Source organism: Gallus gallus, chromosome 3, assembly GCF_016699485.2.
Source record: "Gallus gallus isolate bGalGal1 chromosome 3, bGalGal1.mat.broiler.GRCg7b, whole genome shotgun sequence".
NCBI classification, from domain to species: Eukaryota; Metazoa; Chordata; class Aves; order Galliformes; family Phasianidae; genus Gallus; species Gallus gallus.
The window spans coordinates 82,269,663-82,296,015 of NC_052534.1; the positions used below are offsets into that span (position 1 = coordinate 82,269,663).

The following is a 26,353-nucleotide window of genomic DNA, read 5'->3' on the forward strand; positions in this document are numbered from 1 at the left end:
AGCTGCTGTCATGGAAACAATTCCCTCTTCAAGTTTTTGCTCTGGTTCAATTTTCTATTTACTATCCAGTGATATCCCACTGAATCCTAATTTTATACCCCATTGAAGCTCCACAATACAATAAAACATACTATGACAACATAACACTAAAACCTCATCTGTAAGTAGTAGTTAAGTAATAAGATATATCATAGTATTTAAAGAGAAGACGTTTAAAAGTAGGAACTTCTCCTAACTTAATCTCTACAAATGAAATGAACAGATCAAAAAGTATCTTCTACAGACAGGAAGAAACATCTCTTTCCCAGTTACGTGAAACTGAAATACAGAAATGATTATATGAATTTTAATTTCCTCACACCTTTACTGGAAGTTAATTGTTCTGAATTCAGCAGACAGAGCATTAAATGCTGGCAATCTGCACACACCTCTACACTGCAACGGTTGGTCAACGTTAGCATTTTGTGCTAAGAAGCCATCCAAACAGAATTCTTGCCCTAACTGCTGTAAAAAGCAATCAACTGTGGATAAAATCAGGCCATCTGTAATATATTACACTCTTTAAGCAAGTACATAAGCCTGCTTAAATAGTTTTATGCAACATAATTTTTCTAAAGACCCACACTGAGTTTATGCTTTCATTACGATGGGTGCACTCACCAGTCTGCTTCTAATCCACACGGATACTAGGTATTACATAGCCACAACCACTTACTGATCTGGTTCATTTCCCAACATTTCATGGTTAAGATCATTTTTAAAATTTGAATATAAGGCAAAGTTTTGACTTTTATTTCATTCAAATTCTGACTACATTCTTCCAGGATTAAAATAACACAATTCTAGAAAACCAATTTCTTTATTGTCATAGGATGAGAAAGTTTGCCATTGCGTCATGAAAGACTAACTTATAATTCAACAAGCTACATTTAATGTTGCATTGCTGTTTTCTTTCCTGTTCTTGTTTATTTACTCATTGTGTGAGATAATAAAAGTGATCTCAGATTTAAGTTGAAAAACAAGATTTGTAAGAATACCAGTTGAGACCAGCCAAAAATAAAAGTTTTATCTGTCCCTACTAGGTCTCAATTAAAAAAACCAACAATGCTCAATATTACCTTTTATTGAACTCTTACAATTAATTGCTCTAGATATAACACCATTCTGGTTCAATCTAATTTATGTCAAACACTTCTTAAATCGGTTGAAAACAAACAAATCAGCAAGTAACAATCTTAATTACTGTATTTACACATCAAGGTGTAGGGTTGATTTTATAGATTTGTTTCTCCCTCACATGTACATCTAAAGCAAATCTCCTAGAAAATAAGAATGTGTCTTTGACAAGGACAAGAGAACTGAATCATAGAATCCTTAGAGTAGGAAGGGACCTCTGAAGGCCATCTAGTCCAACTCCCCTGCAATGAATAGGGAACATCCACTGCTGTATCAGGTTGCCCAGGGCCTGATCCAGCCTCACCTTGAAAGTGTCCACGGATGGGGCATCAACTACATCCCTCCGGGCAACCTGTTCCCGTGCCTCAACACCCTCACTGTAAGACTTTTTCCTTATATCCAACCTAAACCTACCATCTTTAACCTTGAAACCATTTCCCCTTGTTCTATCACAACAGACCCTGATAAAGAGTCTGTCCCCTTCTTTCCCATAGCTACCCTTTAGATACTCAAAGGCTTCTGTGAGGTCATTGTGGAGCGTTCTCTTCTCCAGGCTGAACAGCCTCAGCTCTCTCAGCTTGTAGAAGAGGCATTCCATGATCATTTTTATGGCCCTCCTCTGGACATATTCCAACAGGTCCATGTCTCTCCTGTATTGAGGACTCCACATCTGGATGCAGTTCTCCAGGTGAGGTCTCACCAGCACAGAGCAGAGGGGCAGGATCACCTGCTGGCTATGCTTCTTTTGATGCAGCCCAGGATACAGCTGCAAGGGCACACTGCTGTCCAGCTTCCCATCCACCAGTACTCCCAGGTCTTTTTTGGCAGGGCTGTGCTCAATCCTTCCATCCCCCAACTTGTACTGGTAGTGGATGTTGCCACAATCAAGGTGCAAGGCCTTGCACTTGGATTTGTTGAACCTCATGAGTTTCACCAATCTTTTTTCCCCCATTTTGCTCATCCAGCAATTAGGCTTGGGGTGGGCAAGATGCTAAGAGGAGATACAGATGAGACAGCTTACTGAAATAACCATATGATGTCCTGTTTTTGAATTTTACCCCATCAGCACAGGTAATAACTACCTCATCTTCCCTGTCCGTAGCATGCTATAGACTTCGCTAAGCAAATACAAGGAGCAATTTGGTCACGTAAATCACCTGCTTATGGAACTCATCCTACAAGTCACAGTGAATTCTCAAGTTCCATTCTCCCCTCGAAGCTCAGTATTATACAAAAGCCTTATATCCCTGAATCACAGCATTACAGTTTTCCAGCAGACTCATCCAGAAGTCCACTCCTACTCCCCGGAATGGGTAGCCATGCTTTCTTCCAGAGTCTTACAAAGTAAGTCTGCAATGCCTGAAGCATAAGCTGCATGCTGTAGAGAGTCCAGTGTCCCAGTCAGGCATTTCATCAGATTTTGTTCAGCCAGCTATTTTTGAAGATAACTGCTGAATGAATAATTCATTGTCTCATCAGAGAAAAGAGAAATAATGAAAGCATTGCCAAGTCAATCCTCTTCCTTCCTCTGCACAAAGATTACGGAACAGAGCCTATGATGTTGTCTACAAGGGATACAGTTATCTCATGGGCAAGACAAGAAGGAAGGTCAAGGCCACCATGACTGACAGTCACACATCTACTAAATTCACACGCATAAGAGGATACTATGAGGTCTGTTGCTGGTGTTATCCATGCCACCTTTCCGCAAAAACCAGCTTGTGCTTCCCTGACCCTCAGCACAGTGCCCACACACACTCGGCTATAAGACGTAGAAGACAAGTAGAGGAACGGGAAATGGCAAGCCGGATATACAGACAGTGTGAGGCCCTCCAATATCAGTTAAACTCTGAGGAAGAAAAAACTTAATATTCAGATCTAGCAGCAATTTCATAATCTCCAGTTATACTCATTCTTTCCTTTTTAATCATTATTGTAATAACACAGGAAATTAATCCAAGCTTGTGAAGTGATTTAAGAACAGTATCCACACACTGCAGTCCTTTCAGACCATTTTCAAATATGACCATGCACTCCAGAGTCTAGAGGCCAGTCTGAGCTCTACATTTATGAGACACTTGCTTGTACCTTCCCATCTACCAGATAACCCTCCTCTGACAGAGGCAGCTGAGGACACTTTGCACAGGAAATGACAATGATGAAACAAACTTGTTTGCTAAGGGTAGGATCAGAAGTGTCATCATGCAGAGAACACACTGTGGTTATTTTTCATTATAAATGAGTGACTCTGGGACAAAAGAGTAATGCTAGCTAATTCAAGAGCCAATTTTCTGCTTCTCTAACTTTATGCCAATTATCTGCGTATGTACAAACTGCGTTTAACAGTTCTAGAAGGCAAAGGACATCCAACAGAAATGTAAAACAAAATACTTAAAAAAAAAAACAAGCAGAACTTCTGCTAATTCACTATCATAAGATATTTATGCAAATAATTTAGGAAATTTCAGCAACAGCATTTAAGATTAACATTAGGGTTGGACTCAATCTCTTAAGGTCCCTTCAACCCATGCAGTTCTGTGATTCTGTTTACCTTACTCTTTTCGCATTAGCTGTGAATTAGTAGGAGTAGCAGCATACGTGGTGCAAGACATAAGCCACACGACTAGTAGCTCTCAAGTAGAAAGTTTCAAGTAAGAGCATTTGTAAGTTACTATCGTGAATCTCTCCTACTCTGAAGCAATCGATCACTGTCAAAGATCTGTTCCATCAGCTGTCCAATCCAGTTATCTGCTCCGATTTTCATACTGAAATATTATACAGAAAAAATGCCTCTCTGAACATTTTCCTCAATTTCATACTTCAATGAAAAATTCACATGACTCTATAATTTAGTCTGTTTCATACACATCAGACCTACTCAAGCATTTATTTCTATACCCTACCGTAGCTCCAAGAAGCTTTATGAAAGCTAGAAGATCCATCAAATAATGTAGTGAAAATCATTCCTAACCTACTTAAAAGCAATTTCCAGTTTACTCACTAGAGCTTACAGATGCTTCTGTGCTTACTGAACAGAAGTCCTTCTCTGCTCTTTATTAGGTAGGGACTTCATGCGTTGTGCATAAAGTAATTGGATTCCTTCCCTCTTCATTACCTGCTTGCAATAAAACTTTTGAGGGCAGCATAAACACTGGAGAATTCCCATATGAGAAATTAATGTTAGTCATTTACTATAAGATTGCAGTAGGTCTGTAGATATGATTTTTCCTGACAGCTTATATACTTTTACTACACAAGTTAGTTTAGCCAGTATCTATTTAAAGCATTATTCACAGGTGTTCTAGAATTTTTAAAGAACATTTTACAGCTTTAGGAGCTGGCAGGTAAATAAATTAAAACTAATTTTTCCGTAGTATTAAATTTGATTCAACTTAAAGATAAAATGTGTTGTACTGCTTACCTTCCTGTAAAATATTATTACTTTTCTCAAGCTTTTAACTACATGTAAAGAAATTCAGTAATCAGACTGATTCTTTAAAACTCAGGATACTTTCAGCAAACGATGAACTTCCATTTCATCTAAATTGCAAAAAGCCAGGCAAGTAGCACGCCGCACCAAACCACAAGATACCCAACAGTGATATCACTATGAGGTCGTACCGATTACAGGAGCTCAGCGTGCAAAATCTGACGCATTTCTAATCAAGACAAAAAGCACTGCACGTCAACAAAAAAAAGCTGCAACTCTTATTGAAACTAGAATTGCCTCAAACAAACAGCTCGCTCCAGGGGGAAAATTTAAATTTGTTATTTAAGAGTATACTGCAATTATTCTAATGAATCACTCTCTGACACTGAACTGTTCACGCTGATGTACACAAATTAAATTAGGCCATTTATACCGAACAAACCAACAATACAAAATCAATTTATTTTTTAATAGGAGTCTGTACACAAAGGCCATTTAATTCAAACATTTCTAAAGGAAAACATTTTTAAGTTATCCGCAGTCTAAACTCGCACTCCAAATACCTAAGTATTTGGATTTCATTAAACATTCACAGTTAAGGCAAAGCACTTGCCCTGGTTTTGGCCAAGATAATTTTCTCTGTAGTAGCTGGTATGGTGCTGTGTTTTGGATTTTTGATGAAAATAATGTTAGCAACACCAATTTTCAGTTGTTGCAGAGCAGTGCTTACACTAAGTCAGGTATGTTTCAGGTTCCTGCAGCCTGCATGCAGAGGTGACGAAATTTGCTACAGATTCTGGAGGTAAGGATTTGAGCAGAGCTTGCCGCAGCTGAGAATTGTTAAAATGACTGCATTTGAATCTAGAAGCAAGGACCCACTTACAAGGACACAAAAGCACAGGGAAAAGCTGTTTATCAACTCTTTTCCTATTTTGTCTTATCTAGTCCTGAAAATTGATCAGATAAAACCAAAGTGGTCTACTTCTAATCCAATAAAGCCTGTTTTTAAAATCTTAAAGAAGACATTTTAGAAGAGAAAATCTAGACATTTCCATCTTAAAGCTGTGGCTCATGCAGCATCCCATTACAATGCAGCTCAATTTGCAAGCTGCAAAATGCAATACACATGGTTTGTTTTTGTTTGTTTTTCTGTAAGGTTGTCTTAAATGTCTTCAGTTTTAGAATCATATGGGCTGAGTTCATAAAACAAGAATAAGTATTTCTCCTCTGCTTATACTGAGCTAACTAGCCTGGACAATATTACAGTAATAGAGCTATGTTAGCTCCAGTTCCTTAGCTCATTTACAACCATGTGGCACCGAGTTATGTTTTGAAAATGCATCCTGAAAAGGATAATAACCAGACCCTACACCCACAGGTAGTCATCAGCTCAGAGCGTGGATCTTTCCAGATGCTGATATCCTACTCATTGGCTAATTCAGCTCAAAATGTGCTAGCTGTTACTCACATGAGCTCACTGTGGGTGCCTCCAATGGCTGGTCGTAGATGCGCTGCCTTTGCAATAAGTGGCTTCTAGATGCTGATCTCACCATCTGCTGACCCACAGGCTCCTCTGACCTGAGTCCTTCCAGTGACTGGCACAAACCTCTTACCCTACTTGTCCAACACTTTGTTATGTACCTACCCTGTAAACTGAGGATTTGAATATATAAGACAAAATCTACATGCTATCCTGAGCAGAAGTTACTCACATTAATACACAGTGTAAAACACAGTATTTGGCTAGCAGACAAGCCTGCAGGAACTTACTCTGACGCAAACTACAACATCCTCAAGCTGAGAAATACACTCGCTGAACAATGAGATGCAGAGATTTGTTTTGCAACAGTACGCTGACAACCAGCATGGGGACCAACTGCAGAATGGTCCCATTTCCTAGCTGCAGGTGCCAATTTTATAAAGGCAAAATTTCAGGTAAGACAGACAAATTTATCCAGCTGTAATCCTTTTGTTATGAGAGATGGAAGGCAACTGATTGCAGATGGGTTAAGAGCGTTGAGTGATATACAAGGAATGCAGCATTAAATAGACATTTTGTATCTGAGCATCTAGTTAATGGATGACTTGACTTTATATCATGAATCTTGCAAAATTTCCTGCAGTGAGAAACTTGTCCATTTCCTTCAAATTGCATTAAAAACTTCTGCCTCTGCCTTGCCCTGCTTATATCTTTACCAAAATACCTTTGAATGAAGACTGTGAAAACATAATTAGATAACAGGATTGACGTCAGAGCAGCAAGGATTTTTACACATTGTTCTACTGCCATGAGCAACTACCAAAACACAATGAATTCAACGTTCTAAATACTCTAATTCTTCTAATAAAAAGACACGGAATCAATATCTATGTCAGTTAAACTGTAAGACACTGAAAAATTCATGACAACGTGAACTTGAAAGCTATTAAACATTCTCTCTTCTTTTTTTTTTTTTAAAGAAATTACAAAGATCTTAAACTAACACTGGAGGTTTTACAATTGCCTGTAGCATCTGAAATTATTGTTCATGAAAAATGAAGTTACCATCTTTACCCTGAAGTACCATTTGCACATCTGACAGATCTTGCTGCTATCCAGCTGCTATATCTTGATGCTCACACACTGAAGTGGGGTACCTCTCCGGAGGGGTTTAAGCACGTTCTGGCCTAACCACGGTAAAATGAAAGGGAACACACAAAGACCCCTGACTGCTTTGCTCCTGATCCAGTACTCGTGATTATGTTAGGAAAATAAAGGAAGCATATTATTCAAAATGTGGTAAGATTATTATTTTGAGTAACGTTATTTAAATTTCTTGCTCCTGTTCTCATCTTCGTATCTGTATCCTTCTTCATATTCAACTCCATATGTCGGTACCACTTCTGTAAAGATATCATGCTGTTTTGCTCTTGCACATTTCATTGACTGTGCACAATCTAACTAGTGCTGTAATTTTTATCAAGTTTTATATGAGATTGCATATATGCACTTTCAATCATGTATGCTCCCATGGTTCCAAAGGCCTCAAAATGCTTAAGTCTTGGTCATATAGGTGTTTTTAATACATTGTCCATCTGTGAATAAGGCTGATTTAGCTCAAAACAATTTAAATGCACCCCCTTTTCATTTTATTAAATATGTACCTACATATAGTTGTAGGAGTCAAATCATATAAACAGACTAAAAGCAGACCTAACATACCTCAGCACCAATATTAACACTTCAAAATAAGGCATAAAAATGAGAGCTATAGCATAACTTACTCTGGCAACTCCACAGGAGTTGCCTTCCCAATTTTCTTAAATTCATGTGGGGAAAAAGCTGATTCTTATCATGTAAGCAGGAGAAGTCTGAAAACACCATTTGTTAGTAGGTATTACCAACTCAAAAACCAGGTCTGATTTAGTATTTGACTCTGTACAGAGGAAAAAGATAACTAAGGATCATCCAAAACTAAGCACACCTAACAACACCTTTTTGTTAAAGATAGTTTAGCAAGTAAAACGAAGACAAATTTAACCACAGCAACCCTATGAAAACAAAGCTTGTTTTCATAGGTTTAAGATTCCATTTATTTTGAATTAATAAAAAAACAAACTTGAAAATAATGTTCAGCCACAGAGCAGAGTTGATAGAATCGAGCAGATACAGAGAATGCAGACTGGACTGGGGAAAAAATGTGATACCATTCTTACGGCCCCACTCTTTTTCTGAAACTAAAAAGACAAATATCCTTTTTCCTCCCATCTGACAAATAAGGTTTTCTATTACTTCTACCTGCAATATTTATTTCCTAATATCTTTGTCTACGGCTCTAATAGGTAATAAGACCCATAGCAGATTACTTTCACGAGATTAGAAGTTTCAAAGCAACCTCTTAACACAAGGAATCCTTTGTTACCTGCACAAAGAATGAGTTACACAGCTTTGGGAAGGAGAATCTCATTTCTTATGCTAATCTGTAGAAGGGCACAGGACAAAACCTCAAAAATAATCTGGTCTCTTCCAAAACATGGAAAAGATAGTATGAGAAACCGAAAACCAGGCTGCACAGGTCTGTAAGAAGCAAATTAAGAGAACAAGCCTGAAATACACCCTTGATGGAGGTAGGAGGCAGGAAAACAGGCTGTCCTATATTTTAATCACATAGTCCTGAATGCTGAGCTATAACTCAGATCTACTTTCCATTAATTTATGCAAACAAGGACTAAGCGCATAAATAAGAATATGTATGCAATCACAGTGAAAAACTTATTTTTCTGTTCCTCTGGTAAATACTCAATTATATATTAACATCAAATTTTTATAACATTTTATGTAAGACTATAAGAAAAAATCATTAAAAATGAAATCATTCAGGAAAGCAACATTATGCTTACAGTTTTAGGAGAACATGCACATGAATTGATGTGATTTAGAAGACCTCATCAATCAGAACACAATCGAATACAGAATTACGTTACAGATATTCTGAATGTTGAAATTATAGTTCAGGTCTGTATTTGCTGAGTTGACTTACTTGCACAGTTTAAAAGTAAACACCTAAGTATACCATTTCTTGTGCTTAAGTGTACACCAAAATTTTAGCTACCTTTCATTCTTCCAACCAATGGACTAATGCCCCTTTTGCCTCACTTGCCCAGACAGGTTAATTTCATCATAGAATCGCTAAGGTTGGAAAAGACCCACAGGATCATCCAGTTCAACCATTCACCCATCACCAATGGTTCTCGCTAAACCATGTCCCTCAACACAACATCCAAACGCTCTTTGAACACCACCAGGCTCGGTGACTCCACCACCTCTCTGGGCAGCCCATTCCAGTGCCTGACCACCCTTTCAGAGAAGTAGTATTTCCTAACGTCCAGCCTGAACCTTCCCTGGTGCAGGTTGAAGCCATTTCTGTGGAAGTTTACTTGTCTTTAGGGGCAGAGGGGACAACATGAAGAAACTACAGCAATTTCTTCATCTTTGGTAAATGAATGTTTGACGCTGTTTTGTTTACAGGAAAGGGAAATGCTGCTAATATAACGTCCCCGCTTATACTTGAGGGGTTTTCTAGTACTTTCTAAAAGGGCAAATAAACTCATGTCAGTACCTCCATAACACTGGCCATCTGGTGCAAGTTGGTAACAATTGGACAGTCAGCACATCACTGTTATCACTGAGTTTAAGCTGGCAATTTAGTCCACAGTTTGAGGAAGAAAAACAGCCTTTGATATACTGCCACTGGAAGATAACCTCTAACTGACCCATTCCTGTCACTTAAATCAACGTTATACATAAACAAGAGCCAGTTTCAAATTCAAGATGCAATATAATAAAGCAAATTCAACTTACAGTGTCAAAGAGTACTTCAGTTAATCAAGTTAACTGCTGCACTCCTTTAAAAACATTCATCATCCTGATATGTTCAAGAGAAAAATCTTAACTTCGAATGTCAAAATTAGTTTGCAAAAGCACAAATAGTTTGTGCAGACAAAAAACAGCTTGCTCTTTACATCCTGACCATTTAACTTTACTGTCCAAATACAATAAAATCTGTCTTGGCAGGGCCCATTTAAAAAAAGAAAAAGGAGATGTAGTTTCATGGTAATTACAACCCTCAGTACGCAATATTTTACAGTGAAACTATCAGAATGAATCATGAAAGTCTTCAACTGATGCAAAGTCCCTAAGGTAAACACCATAAAAAGCTATACAGTGCTGAACAAAAACATTTCCAAAGCATTAAGTGCCCAGGACTTATCTGAACTTTATAATTTTATAATCAGAAATACACGTCAAGTTTACTGAGGATGGTATTCCAAATCACTTCTGGCTTAATTCTGGATTGCTAGCACATCAGATTTCCTATATCTAACAACTGAAGCTATATATATAAGCTGAATCCTGCCACACCTGAACATTTTAGGTGCATGGATTTTCTCCCCCTACTTCTGCAAGCGATGCAGAAGCAATTGCTCACTACCTCTCGACTGACATCGACCAAGCCCCCTGAGCAGTGGAGGACAGCAAGATTCATTCCCACCCCGTTCAAAACTCCCTTCATATAACATCATATGGCATGGAATACCCCTTTGGCCACTTTAAATCAGCCATCCTCACTCTGTTCCCTCCCAGCTCCTTGGGGCCTTCACTGAGAATGGTCTTAGCTCTATACAACACTGCTTAGCAGGCAACTATAAACACAGGTGTGCTATCAACGTTGTTCTTCTCCTAGAACAAAACCATAGCATCATACTAGACATTCTGAAGAAAACAATTTCCTCCCAGCTGAAACTAAGACATATGGCGCAGCTTCAATGATCAGATTGCATCTCATCCTTTCCTTCAGTGGAAAACCAGCAGAAGACTGACGGACTGCACACTGCACGGAGCGACTTCCCTGAAGTGGCCCTTTGTGCAAGGAGCAGACACTCCACACAAAAGGAATGAACAGTTTAAGTTTGAATTCCAGAAACTACTGTAAGGCTTTGCTAGCTCCCTTATGCACTAGTAGAATATGTAGGCTACGTGTTCTTTTGAAAGTTGCCAAATGACTGTAAATTGAGCACATTCAATTTCCTGAGGAGTAAGAGGTCTTTCTCAGTAGAAATACTAGAAATAAATAGGAGTTCAGTGTTTCACTTTGCTCTTGAATGAAGAACCAGTTCAATCAGCCTCAGCAGAAAAGGAAAACACAGAAAATCATGTCTGATTTGAGAAAGTTCACCAACCTCAACTATGCTAAGGACTAATAAAAATGAAAAACTACTCAGCAGCTGATGAAAGGGTGGGCAGGGTGATGAATCTTAAAAGATGGTTGTTGAAATTTTATCCATTTTTTCTTGCCAAGAATTTAAAAATTTTCACATGTAATCATCAACGAAATAGATAGGAGGTGGCAGATTACAGACTTCCCCCTCCACCCCCCCCACTGGTTATAAGCATCAGATTTTAGGGTTTTTTTTTTTTTTTTTTAGCAAATTTAAAATCTTAAGTTGTAATTGTGTATACAAAACATCTAAAAATTGCCTTCATTGGATGGCAGTCTCTCTTGCATTATTACTCTTGCTGTTGGCCCTTAAGAAGCATTATGAAGCATGTGAGTGGCCCCACTTGTTTATTTTTGCAACTCAACACATTTTGTATTGCTAAAATCGGCATTTCTGTTGGTTGCAAACAGCCTGGGCTTTGGCTCCAATTCTCTGGAGCCAGTTTTCATGTTGTGAAAGTCTGTCTAGTAATTGTTCCAGCAGTTCTCATGCAGCCTTTTCTCAAAGTAACTCTAAAGGCAAGGCTATCTTAAGCACGAGAAAAAAAAGAAAACAAGATCTATAACTGTGGAAATGGCACAGGGAAGTACCCTGGGTTTCTCAGAGACAAGGGCTTTCACTTAATGAATGCTGTTGGTGCACAGGAGATGCTACAGTTTGGTCCCTGCCAACTCCAGAAAATATGTTAATGAAAGAATTCAAACTGAAAATTGATGAGTGCCTGAAGACCTTTCAGAGAAGACCTTGGAAATGTGAGTTACTGAATACTGAGAATAATGAGGCATGTAATTCTACTTTTATCCTTATAGTATTGTCTCACTTATTCTGAGCAGGATCAAGTAGACAGTGAAGGAAAGAAACAGAGGATGCAAGAATATCTGCAGAATCCAGACCTCACTAGGTCAATTGCTCCTAGAATAAGCTGGCAGATTCCTGAAGAGAATTCCTTTGGTAGCTTAGGTCCCTTTATGCTTACTTGGCAGTTAATTATTGCCTTCTTCAAGAGAATTTGCATATGTCGCACAAAATGGGAGATTTTATTTCCCCATTCCTTACAAATGTTAGCTCAAGAGCTTTGTTCCTCATGCTTCAGTTCTTTGCCCATCCTTATACAGAAGGATTACCTCCCTTTAACATTTATTTAAAATCGGGATGTGAATTTATGAAATGAGTGTGCTGGAAAAGCGGCACCCATCTTCTCAGGCTAATAATATGATCTGTCAATAGTTATAAGCTTACAAGAACTTCAAGTCACTTGCAATTTCCTATTTTAAACTTACATAAGAGTCTTCTGTGCTTTAGAGGTTCTAGCTCTCAATTTCTAGCTTAAAATGTGGAAATATGTAATTGAAAATTAAGATAATTTGTTCTTGGAAGGTGTTGTCTTCAAGTAAAAAATGCTTGAAGTGTAAACAGATTCACGTTCACCCACATTTCATCCTTCATCTTCCCGAAGGGCACTGGGAATTCTATTTTAACTGTTCAAGTAAGGGTTTCTCAAGAAATTTAGTTTTTCAAACCTTTGTGCAGATGACCTAAAAGAGGCAATAAACCCCCACAGTCTATAGTTCTGATATCCAAAGAAATAAATGCATTCATTTTGCTGGTTAATTTGCTATAATTTAAAGTGTGACTTTGAATCCTGACAGATTACTATACCAGCCCTATTATGAATATTCAGCCCATAGTAGAAAGTCTAAAACGAAAGATAAAATTCTCGTTTTCTGCCATGTTAATATATAATTATGTGCTCAATGAACATTGAGTATTCCAATTATTATACTCTTTTCCTGGAAAAATTGACGCACGTTGACACTGAATGCTCCACAGTTTGTACTGGTAGTTGGTTACATTATGGGAACTCTTACATGTCATCTTGTAATGGCACAAACTACTAGTGAATCAATGAAATCCTCAATACAAATTTTGTTATCTAATGATTTGCTGTACATACGTAGGAACAGTTTTATCAGCTGAGATCCATATTAAATACTGTACAGTACTTCAGGATCAAATTAGTGCTTACATAGTAAGAAAGCGAACTCCCTGTTTTATCTGACTATTGTCAGCCTATTACCAACAAGAGAAACTTAACAGACCAGTGGAACATGCTTTACAAAGCACCAGAAGCTATAATTAATAACGGTGAAGTTTCAGTGCTATCCCATAATAAGATTCCACGAGGTCTCAAATAGAAAGAATTTCCTGAAAACTGATTCCCATGGAAACGGTCTCAAGGACATGATGATTCTTAATAAAAGCCCACCAGCATTTAATCCATTAAAATATACATTTCTGTCATTTTCACTTATAAAAGCGCACTAGCTAACAAAGACTTATACGATAACCACCTGACATGTTAACACAATGTTGGAATAATGCACTTTACTAAACACGTTATAAGCTTTGAAAATGCAAAATAAACAGGGCTAAACAGTCAGCTTGTTAAAGATCAGCCAGTCGCCAGTAAAGGGCTCTTAGCCAAATGTAGGTGCAGATTTGGTTCTCTGAAGTAGAGACTAGAATATAACTATAGAATGTGAACATTTTTTTTTGTTGGGTTTTCTAAGATACTTTTCTTTCTTTTGTTTCAAAAGCTAACAAGCTCAGAATAAGATATAAAAGAGAAGACACAGGGAACTTAAGACTCATGCATGACTTTGCTAAAGTTCTCTGTAGTTTTATATAGCTTCACTTAAAACTTTTTCCTAGTTCAAAGCCTGCTTTTCTTTTCCATCTTCACTGATTCTTCTGTAGGATGGCCAAAACATTGAATTACTTTAATCAACAAAATTCCTTTAAACTGACAATTCCGTAGTTACATATCTTTAATTTAATAACTTTTCAAGCCTGGAATGTCTACACTGGTGATATACGATGCCTACGTGAAGGTGGTCAGTGACTTCACATATGATGAATCCTTAAAATTTGTTTCCTTCTTCAGGACGCTCAATATTGGGATAAATAGCCACCTGTTCCTTGTTGTGGTGCTGGAAATCGATACTGTGGTCAAGATGCCAGCATTCCCCTACTAATTCAGCAAGCAATATTTAAGATACCCTACAGACAGTCTTAAATAGAATGCTAAGTCCATCAGTATTAGTCAAACTAAGAAGAGTATCGCTGTATGTAATCTTTTCAAACAGAATCACAGCATAAAAGCAGAAAAATACAACTCCATATGCATAACTAAAATCTTTTCATTCTCTATCCCACCAGTACTTCTCTAACGGAAACACAAGAATCCAATACAGGTCTCACTTGGATTCTTGAAAGTGAATGACTTTGAAGTTCATAGATAATGTCTAAAAGTAGTGTATTTTCAACAATCCTTGAAAACCCTGAAAAGACCCAGCTTAAATAATATATTAAATTAAAAAGATGACACATAGACAAGTCTCATTTGAGCAATCAGTGCTGACATATTAATAATGAAATAAATTATGCTGTGTGCTCAAACATTCTCCAGCTGTTACAACATTGTGGTTTAGTGCAGATATATTTATGGAATTACACATTTTGTACCAAGCGTGTTAAATGAAAACACTTTCTTGCTCAATCATTTAACTGGCATTATACTTCAAATGTAAGTCTAATCAGAGGCATTTAATGTGGGCTTTATATCAAGCATTAGGGTAGCTTCTCAGCTGTAAAGGCACACTGCGGTCCCTTCTCCTTACTCAGTGAAGTTGTCCTAGCCATGTGACGAGGCTGAGTCACCCTTGCAGTAAAGACTCTTTCTCCTCCAGACTTCTGGGCTTTACAAACTACAGCAACATTTTTAGCCTATATGACTGTACCATATTGTTTTGATCACAACACTTAATTTGGCTGAATGTAAAAGAACTGTGCCCTTGCAGAGCTTCAATAATTAAGAACATCAATATTTATCTTACCACTAATAAATGTGCTTTGACCTCCTACCATACGTATAAGGATATCCTTTTTCCACTAGGTTATTGAAGCAATCCAAATTGTCATCACAATGTGGTGGCTTTGTAATTCTATAACTACTTTCCAATTACACACACACACACACACACACACACACACACACACACACACAAATCCAAACTTGTATTGGGGAGGGTTATTTTTCCCCATCCACATATGCATATATTTTTGTATCTTTTTATTATTCAAAATAAAGAACACTGAAATTTGAAAACAGAACTAGAAATACATCTGCAATCATAAGGCATGAATATTCAATATTTTACATAATTGTGACAGAACACTATTGAGGAATTAAATGACAGATGGAGACACCAATGCATTTTGTGGACTACGATGCAGATAAGAACATACTTGATATAAGAACATAATTGGAGTCATATAATTGGCGAGAGGACAGCTGTCTCAGAACAAACTACTGTATTTAAAACTTAAATTATCCATTCCATTTCTCTTTAATATTAACTCTACAAGCAGTGTAAATCAGTATACATGAAATTTTAAATGTTCCTACGTTGCTAAAGCTGCTTGTTATGCTTTAATACAACTGCTTAAAGAAGCAGCTTAAGCTGGTTTGCCTGTCACATTTTGTGACACATTCTAGTTGAATATTTGCAAGTTATCCAGATAGGAGTTATTAATTCAGTTCTATAGATTAAACACTTATGTTTAAAATGGATTCGTTTAAGAAAGATATCGTTAAATGATCATATGGCACTCAATAAAGCTGAAAACTATCTATGTACGAATGGTAAAGAAACCTTAATCATCTGAGATTAAATTTTAACAAATCCAAACTCATTTTCCTGCAACCTTATATGGAAATAACAGCACACATAATAAGTAAGCCATTTGTGTGGATTATCTGGACTGTGTGTGTGTGTGTCTTATTTTCCCCACAGCTACAAATTTCATTTTTTTAAATTCTTGAACATGACCAACACTACATTTTTAAATAACTGAGAAAAATAAGATATTCTTACCTTTTCAACTGCTACTTGTTTTGATGGTTTTTCTGCTTCTCTCTCTCTCTTTTTCTCTTCTTTCTTTTTTTCTTTTTCCTTCTGAGGGGGGAAAAAAAAAGAAGCATGAGCTAATACTCAATAACAATGCATTTGCAAACATACTGAATGCCCAGTCACACAGAAGAAAGATCTTCAGCCAGTCCCTTTTAATTCAGAGCTTATGCTCCTACCCACACTGCTTCCAGAAGTGATCTGTTTTGCTCAAATAGTGTTACTAAAAATATTAAATTTTATTTTACAAATTTAAGAAAATACTATTTTGTCTTCTCACCTGCATTTCTGCTTGCAAGCAGAAAGAAAAACATACCAGTGTTGCTTTTTTTCCTAGGAAAAGATCTGAAGAGAAAACCTATCTACAACTGGACACAATACAGTTGAGGTGAGGCCACATACTCACAAAAATAGCTTACTGAAGTTTATTTCTTCCATATCATATGATCTAGCTGCTCTGCACCACCTTCTGAAGTCTTCTCACGATCCACATGAACTCTGGTTTCGACACTCTCTCTTAATATTCAATAGCATCTCCCTAACAACAGTGAAATCCCACAAAGAACAGAAAGAAACAAGTGTGTCATCTTTGACTAGTATCAAAGATTATCACAAAAGAACTGTTTTCCCTGCATCATCCATTGCTTTCTAAATCAAAACAGAAGCTGTCTTGAATTTCTGTGTCAGGGATCACTTCTTGTCTTCCAGTACAATAATAAGTGGCTATCATAGGTAGCATAGAACAAGATTCAAAATAAAAGGAGACTATTTTCTACATATGCTGCAACTAAGCTGTGGAACTCCTTGCTGCAGGTCATTCAGTTGTTAGGAGCTGACAGGCTTCTGCGATTCTGTGGGTTGAGGGGCAATCAGAAAATTTCATGAAAGAAAGGGCAACAAATACTAAACTTCCAAAAATTACCATAGTTAAGGTTATGCTGGATTCAGCAAAACCTGACATCATAAGAACTAAGTTACAGGGGGAAGTTCTGAAACCTTCGGCTTTGCAGTTCTTTTGTTCTGTCATTTAAGTAAGGTGGCAAAGGGTAAACAACGGATCAAGTGGTGAGGGGTAAAAGGAAAGGGGATTTGTGGCATCTGCCATGGAAAGAGTGGAGAGCAATCCACTGACTGATAACCTCTCTCACTAATACAGCTTCCAACCTAGCTAAAGAACTGGAAGATAACATGCGTGTAACCTAAACCTTCTGCAGAGAGTGACCAGTTTTTAAAGGCCAATCGAGTAGTGTTAGGAACATAATACCCTGGCATGTAGAATGCTAACTTTGGTCATATAAAAGACTTAGTGAGTCATACAACATTATGTGGATCCAGAAAGGAAACAAGAGACCCCTTTCCTTTGAAAGAGTCATAGCAGCACTACAGAAGTTGTGTCCCACTTCAGAGCTACACAGGTCTGATATGACCAAAGAACACTCCTCCAAGCTCCTGCTCATAACATACAGAAGATGGGGTCTTTTTAGACATCAGAACAGGAGCCACTGTCTGCCACTCAGCTTCCACTACCAAACAGTTACAACACAGGTGAGGGATATGAAAATAGGGAAGAGAATCTGTGCAAATTCTCCCACAAGGTGAAATCAACTGAGGCCTCACAGCAACTGCAGCACCAAGACAAACAGCACTGAGCTGCAGCCATTGATGATACTCTCCTCAACGCAAGGGAGCCTTGCAGGCTTACTGAACTAGGGTTGCAAATGCACAGCCATGCTTTTCAAATGAAGCTTAGCCCTTCTTTCATTATCGTATCACCAATTCTAATATCAACTTCAATTCTAAACACTCTCCAGATGTTGTGACTGTAAGCACATATCGTGCACACATACCCTGCTGGAGAATACTTTTTCCAGAAGTTGTTTATCCCTTTCCTCCCTCCCTACTTTCTCAAGTTGAATAATTTAAGTACACTTGATCTCTTCTCCTGCAGAATTCTCTTTCAGGACTTACACAAGTATTTGTCTTCTCTCTCCCTGGAGAAGGTTGTTCAAAGTGTTACAGCAGTACACTTGCTTCTCAGATACAATGCTAGGTCACTAGAACATGTTCAAAGTAACACAGTTAGAGGTTTTTGCATGTTGTCTTCAAGATGTCTCCAGTTTGACCTTAACATATATAATGGTTAAATATATTTTGCTAGAGAAACCTCACTTCTAGAGGAAAAAAAAATCAGGAAATTTGAATTCTTTGGACTTCAAGAGGGCTTACAGTAAGTTTCATACAGGAAACACACAACAAAAGTGACAAAGTGCAAACAAGAAACACCCCTCAACAAACCCCAAACTGGAGTGAAGATGTGAAGACAAACCGCTCATCAGTGTTTTCACCTCACAAACCCTACAAGGATCTTTTTCAATTCCCCGAGACTTTATTTTCACACACTTCTTTTCTGATGCGGACTTAAAAACCTGTAACTCCTTCATCTTCACACTTCACAAGTTCAATATACAAGCTTTCTGCTTCAGCTCCCTTAGATAAAAATGAATACGGACTAAATAAAAGCACTTCTCAGAAGGTGTATTCATGCCAGAACTTCAACTCAAGTGTTTCATTTCTTGCAAAATTAGTCAAAAAGCACTATCAAGACCATTAAATGGAATTATACTGCTAACAACAATCTTTCATTTTTTCCCCCAAATTGTTTCCAACAGTATGGCATACTAGTTATCTAGCAGAACTTGAACATCTGAATGCAAAAAGAGAAGGTTGAGAAATAAATGGTGAGTTTAATTATAGAGTGGCTGCTGAGATTCCTGCTACATCTTCAAAAGCACATCACATTCACAAAGGCTTGTGGTCTGGTCTATGACACTAACTCAGATTTTCATTTATGCTAAATATAGCTGAACTAAAATAATTTATAACATCTGGCCACATTTTCTATATCTAAAAGAAAAGAGATGATTTATGTTTAGATCATAACTTTTTCATAGGCTGTATACAGTCTCAACTCCAAGTGAAGTGTTCATACAGAAGAACCTAATATTCAACATCTGCATTTTAAAGCGTGCCATTCTTATTACACATTGTAACACTTACTGAAAGTTCATCTATATGATGCCTCATCCTTTTCTTGTTTGATATTTTTCAAAGACCCTTCTAAACATTAAATGTAATTTTAGTACATGTACACATGCCTCAGTTAGAAAGGATATTGTAACAGTATGAGTTAAGAGAAACATAGAATTAATTTGGTGACACTTCTCTCCAAGGAGACTGAAGTAAGTGACTGGAATAATACTAATGATTCTGAAACAAGTAATATGGAAAAGATATCAAAAATTAATCCTGAAGACAAAGGCCAAAGTCACTCATGCCCATTACTTTGGAATGAAGAACTGTTTCCACACAGCTCTGAGATACCAACTAAACCAGAAGGGAACCAGCATTTCAACATGTAAACGTTAGCATGGCACTCACACGTGTTTTGTCCCACTGTATCAGTTCCTTTGTACCCAGTCATGGAAGCAAGGGGGAGAACGCCTGAATGATTATTAACAGTTCAAATTCTCCAGTTAACTCAGTGAAATTATCCTACAGCAATGCAAACATTTGTGCAAAGCAGCAGATTAGATAAGTTGAAAAAAGTTGCATCAGAAAGATATACCTCCGCTTTGCTCTTCTCAGCAGCAGCCTGGAGAGAAGGAGAGGATGCCAAAGGTTGAGCAGTATCAGAAGAGGTTATCTGTGCAAAACAGGAAAGAAATGAGAAGGAAAATAAGCAAGAAAAGTTGGGAAAGGGGTGGAGAGGGGCAGAGGCAGCTGTAATTTTTATTCTTTTTCAGTAATTTTTAAAGGGTGGAAGAAAAACACACAACACAGAAAAAGCAAAAGGAGAAGACAAAGTATTTGCATTTAATTTCTTAAGCTTTATCTGCATGAATTCTAACTGAAATCTGTCATGCAAGAATGAGAGACCTACAAGAGAATTCTCTACAACAGCACACAAGCAGATGAACCTGGACAAAATCATATCATAGGTCTAAGAAAGATAGTTCAGCTTCATTCGTTTTTCCCTTTTTCCAGTGTGACTACTAAAATATTAATGACCTGAGCACACAGTCATACTGTCCTCATAGGAGGGTGAGAAAGCCTTTGTTCTTGTTCACTGCAAGAGTATTTTCAGTAAAAACAATGCCAAATAACTCACAGTTATACATTAATTGAAGTTCTAATTAACTGTTCCTCTAAGATCACTCCAAAGGAGTGAGGAGCTTAGGGTTTATAAAGCAGCATCCAAGAGGTAGAATTCCAGATCTTCTAGTCACGTGAAGCTTCTCTTCTATGAACCAGTACACAAAATTATAGAATCACAGAATTGTTCAGGTTGGAAAAGACCTTAAAAATCACTGAGTCAAACCACAACCTAACCAAACTACCCTAACAGCCCTCCGCTAAATCATGTCCCTGAGCACCACATCCAAATGCTTTTTAAACACATCCAGGGATGGTGACTCATCCCTGGGGAGCCTATTCCAGTGCCTAACAACCCTTTCTGTAAAGAAGTGTTTCCTGATATCCAACCTAAACTCCCCCTGGCACAACTTCAGGCTATTTCCCCTCGTCCTGTCACCTGTCAACCATGAGAAGAGACCAGCCCCGCTCTCACTGTAAGCACCTTTCGGATATTGGAAGAGAACAGTAAGGTCTCCTTCAGCCTCCTGTTCTCCAGACTAAACAGCCTCAGTTCTTTCAGTTTTTCCTCATAGGGCATATTGTCCAAGCCCTTCACAAGCTTTTTTGCCCTTCTTCGGACCTGCTCCAGCATCTCAATGTCCTTTCTGTACTGAGGTGCCCAAAACTGAACACAGTACTCGAGGTGAGGCTTCACCAATGCCGAGTACAGGGGCAGGATGACTTCCCTAGTCCTGCTCATTCCTGATACAGGCCAGGATGCCATTGGCCTTCTTGGCCACCTGGGCACACTGCTGGCTCATATTCAGCCGACCGTCCATCAGTACACCAAGGTCCCTTTCCATCAGGCAGCTTTCCAGCCTCTCCTCCCCAAGCCTGTAGGGTTGCCTGGGGTTGCTGTGACCAAAATGCGCTGCTGTTATCTCTTCCAGAATTACCCAAAATGTGAAACTGATCTTGTTTGCTTGGGAAAATGGGACTTCTCTAAATATATTTCCATACATCTGTCTACCCTGTTTTTTTAAGCGTAGTTGATCACTTTGATGGAAGCATTGTCTTTCTGTTATCCTTACTACAAAAATATAACTGAATTACTTTCAAAAAACATGTAGTAGATTCTCAGAGCTATAAAGTTGACACTTCTATACCGTCTTGTATCATCTCTACTATCTATGATGAAAACTTATAAGTAAGAGAAGCTACTGCAGAGCAGGTCATTACATTGGATCAAAATAGCCAATTCAGATGACGTATTTTTACTGCAGTTAAAGAAAAATAGCTACAGAAAAACCCTACCTCATGCCCCATATTTCCAATCCTGCAAGTACCATAGGTGGATATTCATAAAGTGTATATAATGAGTTTTTTCACTCAGTAACTACACATAGCCTGGTTTTTTAAATAGATTTAACCTACAGAAATATGGAACACAATCCTCATTTTTAAATTTGCTGTACTTTAATCCTCAGGTTATATGAAGAGTTCTGGATGCAGCAGTTGCAACAAAGCCATTTCTTATGTCATAGCACTCAGTTGCTGTAGGGATCCTGTTTATTCTGATTACACCACACTGTAAACAAATAAAAGATGTCAGGCAACTAGGAAGGCTGCTCTGACAGTAATGCCTGCTATTTTATTAGGTTGGCCCACAACGCTGGAGGTGGATGTTGGTGGTACGGCAGTAGAGGTTGAACCTTCCCACCTTTATTCTGCTCCATGTTGTTGCTGTGTGACAGATGGTAGCACAGGGGCAGTCTGACGACATGGCACCTGACAGGAAAATGCATATGAAGGAAAGGTGTGTCACTGAATTCCTCCAAGTGCAGAAACTGGCACCCAGTGACATTTATTGATGCTTGCTGAATGCTGATGGAGACCAAACAGTGGATGTGAGCACAGTGGTGCGTTTCAGCAGCAGTGACAGAGATGTGAAAGACAAGCCGCATTCTGGACAGCCATGGAGATTTTTATGAGTGCTGAATGTGGGCTTTTGTTCATCACTGGTAAAAATATACAGCTAATGGGGGTGACTATATTGAAAAAACAGTGTTTTGTAACTGAGAATTTGCTCTGTCAAGTACTGTTACTGTGCTCTTCGTACCTTTGTTGCAATTTCTATGAAAATAAATAGTAGACATTACTTTCAGAGTGATCTATCTATCTATATCTACATACACATATAGATAAACACACACACACATACACACACTAAACAATGAGTTCTAATAACATGCTCCTTACCAAGATTTCAATTAAACTCAAATGAGTGAAATGGTGATATTGGAACATCTTAGGTGTGACTTGTAAGGATAAAGTAGGATTTCTGCTTTTTTAACATTTTTTTGTATTCTTCAGATGTTAGAGAATTTAAGTCTGATAGCTCTTGCAGGTGACCAGCAGGTAACAGCTGCTCACCACACAGAACTAGAGGAGCAGAATTTCATCCGGGGGCTGGAATGAAATTAGCAGCAGAGATGTTTGCATCACATTTCCATGCTTTTACAGTAATCCTTCTCAATCTGCATATCATCTTCATAAATTAAGGGAGTATTCAATCTGGGATAAGGCAAACTTATGAAGGCCTGAAATCACTGTAGCTTTGCAAATCAAAAGGGAAGCAGTACACAAGCCATAAGCAGATAGGCAAGGAAAAGCAGTCACAGTCTGTGTTATGGAACAGGATGTAAAAGGTGAGAAAAATACAAACAATGTTTGAAGAGACAGAGCAGAACTGCACTGACTTCAGGCTAAACTCCAGCACTTTTAACACACGTCTGATATATGCAAGTATTCAACTAAGAAGGAGTACAAAAGGTGCATAAATGAATATAATCTCTAAGAGAAGACGCATTACAACATATAAAGAACTGATTACATTTATATAATGAAAGCAATGGCAGGAGTTTGGGATGCTGAGCAGTTTTATCATCACTGCATCATGTTAAATTTGTTATCTTCTTTGCTGCACCAGATAAGGACATCTGAATGAAAAAAAATCCAATCAAGTTAAATTGAGTGGCTGGATAAAGCTAAGCATAAAACAGGATTAAAAGACAGACTGATACAGTCCATTGTGGAGTTGATCAGGCTACCAGAGAAGCCTGGAGAATTACTTACCACTGGGAATGTGCCTCAGGGACAGCTGCTCAGCATCCTGCTCCCAGCTGGCACTGAGCAAGGTAGCTCCTGAACTCAAAGCAGTCCAGTCAGCCAGGGATGCAGAGGAGCCTTACAGAGAGGCAGAGCAAACCAGCTAGCATTAAGTCCCAGTAGTTCCAGCTCTTACGGTCCTTGTCCGCACTCAGGTGTTTCACTGTGTCAGGTCTACATACCAGAATTTAGATCTCAATAAACATCACAGGTTTTATTTTCCATCCAGCTCTCCCCCAGCTATTACTTTGAAAGGTCGTGGCATGTTGAACTCCTTTTTGCAAAGAACACTTTACAGATATGATATATAGCACAAACCTCACTAATAATCTTTAATAGCATAAATCATCCTTAAGCAGCTCTAACACTATCCTGATGGCTTAGCTGCAAAAAGACAGACTGATCATTCAAAGTTAGCATTAATAGCTTCTCCATGCCATTCACACTGCTGAGACAGCCCCAGCCCCTGCAGGTCACACCAGGCAGAAGGAACAAAATCCTGATGAGGAGCAGTTGCTGTGTTGCTGTCTTATAGTTGCGGTTAATCTTCGTTTTTAAAATTATTACCATGATAAGGTAGCTCATAAAGCCGTCCCAGTTTGTTGGCAAGCTAATGAATCTCATTTGACTAACAAATGGCAACTGAAAAAGCATATGCTCAGTGACCTACTTCTATATCTGCGATAATACTGTTGGGCAGTCAGTAGTGGAAGCAGCAAGGTTGAAGCTAACTCCCACACTCAGCCACCTGGCACAGGTACACACACCCAGTCCCAAAACATGCTGCATCCCACGCTGGTGAGCCTGCCTTTCATGAATTGAAAGCCACAAATGTACCTTAAGTGTTTATAGCTGATCACCGCTCAGGATTGCCAACCAAGGTTTTTAATAATAAATTTGAAACCTTTTTAGTAGACTGAGGTCATTGAAAAGGAACAGTACGTAATCCCGTCTCAAACTAATACACGTGTTTTCCATTCAGTATTTATCAGCCTTTCTTAACACTGATGTGTTCCTGTAAGACTGAGCAGAAGCATCAGGAAGGAAGATCAACTCCATTCTCCAGGCTCAACTCCAGTCAACTCCAGACTCTTCTGAGCAGCAAAAACAATCTGCTTTGCAAAACTACTATGCCATAAGCAATACTTTTGTTACTACTTTTCTGATCCTCCAGTTCTTAAACTCCAAGAAGAAAGTGATTTGAAAACACAGGCTAATACTGACACCAGTTATGAAGTCTGAAGAGCGGACAGCAGGAGAGGTAGAAAATAACTTTGTATTCATCTAATTTAGATCTAACAGAAAAAGACATTTGGACAAGTAGATGACAGGGGTGAGATCTGCCACCAAGGCTATTAAAGACAAATGACCCTCCCACTTGTGACCACGGGTATAAAACAACAAATCTCTCTAGATTTCTATAAAAAACCCACCAAGTGGATTCTAGCTATTTTCCAGAATTCAAATCAAGAAGCACAAAATTATATACTCCAACAACATATGCTAGCACAGTGCTCTGGAACGCTGTGAACAAAAGCTGATTACTGGCACTTTAAAACAAACAACAAAACCAACGGCAACCCCTACAACCATCCATACACGCTGCTAAGAATAAAGCTGATGTGTTTGCGTGCATTAAAAATGCATTGTGAACAGACAACTATCATCTGAATATTTCATTTAGCTTTTAATTGAAGAATAGTTGGGACTTTTGATTAAGAAGTGTGAATTCAGAGTTGGCTAAAAGAGGAAATGAAGTACAGAGCTCTTTAAGTCTCTGTATTTATACTCTTAAGATCATAAATTTTCAATCAAGTTTGAGACCAACAAACCTTGTAGTCACTTAATTTTAGCAAATTGTTAATCTGTTTGCATTCTTTGTTTTAGGAAAGCTGATATAGCAAGAATGACTATTTTTCACCAGGAAACTCAATGCAGACTTTAAAAGCAGTCATATGCAGTTCAGAACAAGAGAATACATACATGTTACATAAGACTTCATTTTCACGTATGACCTATAAGAGACTTGGTTCACAAATAAAAAAGAATGGATCTGCAAGTTTATAATGCTTTTCCAACTCTCTGGCCTCCTTACTGGGAGATCACAGAATCACAGAATGACCAAGGTAGGAAAAGATCTCCAAGATCCCCTAATCCAGCCACCCATCCACCACCAGTTATTTCCCCACTAAACCACGTTAGTTCTTTGCAATAACGCTATCCAGATACACACTATTTTACAAGTTAATGTAGAAGCATCAATACAAACATTATTTGGCCCGATGCAGTCTATTCACCAGATACTATTTCAGTGAAAAGAAAGGTTAAAAGAAACACTAAATGAAGCTATCAGAGAACATACACAAGAACCAAGAAATGAATTTACTGTAGTTAACTTTGATATATTTGATGTATTTTGTTTATATAACTTTGTTATATTTGATAGTAGGCAACAATCATAGAATCACCGACGTTGAAAAAGACTTCAAAGATCATCTAGTCCGACTGTCTACCTATCACTAACAGTGCACACTAAACCATGTTCCTAAGTCTCAAGTCTTCACATTTCTTGAACACTTCCAGGGAAGAGGACTCCAACACTTCTCTAGGCAGACTGTTACAGTGCCTGACCACTCTTTTGGAAAACAAGCTTTTCCTAATATCCAACCTGAACCTCCCTGGTGCAACTTGAGGCCATTTCCTCTTGTCCCACTGC

At 38.2% G+C, this 26,353-nt stretch overlaps 1 protein-coding gene and 1 long non-coding RNA gene across 4 annotated transcripts in view; both read right to left on the bottom strand.

The window, feature by feature from the left end:
• The window catches only part of SMAP1 (small ArfGAP 1), a 94,070-nt gene that overhangs the window by 26,352 nt on the left and 41,365 nt on the right, over window positions 1-26,353 (bottom strand). For 2 of the 3 annotated variants that reach the window (XM_003641020.6, XM_040697804.2), the window contains exons 5-6: window positions 19,961-20,038; window positions 16,303-16,383 (exon numbers count right to left, since the gene is read on the bottom strand). In XM_003641020.6, the coding sequence (XP_003641068.3) occupies window positions 16,303-16,383; window positions 19,961-20,038 (159 nt within the window). The remainder of the gene's footprint in view (window positions 1-16,302; window positions 16,384-19,960; window positions 20,039-26,353) is intronic. The other variant, XM_004940445.5, reaches the window with a different exon arrangement.
• On the bottom strand, window positions 16,616-19,954 carry LOC121110179. The gene is made up of 2 exons (XR_005858488.1): window positions 18,304-19,954; window positions 16,616-16,873 (listed from the first exon to the last, which is right to left on the bottom strand). It is a non-coding gene; the product is annotated as an uncharacterized LOC121110179 (long non-coding RNA).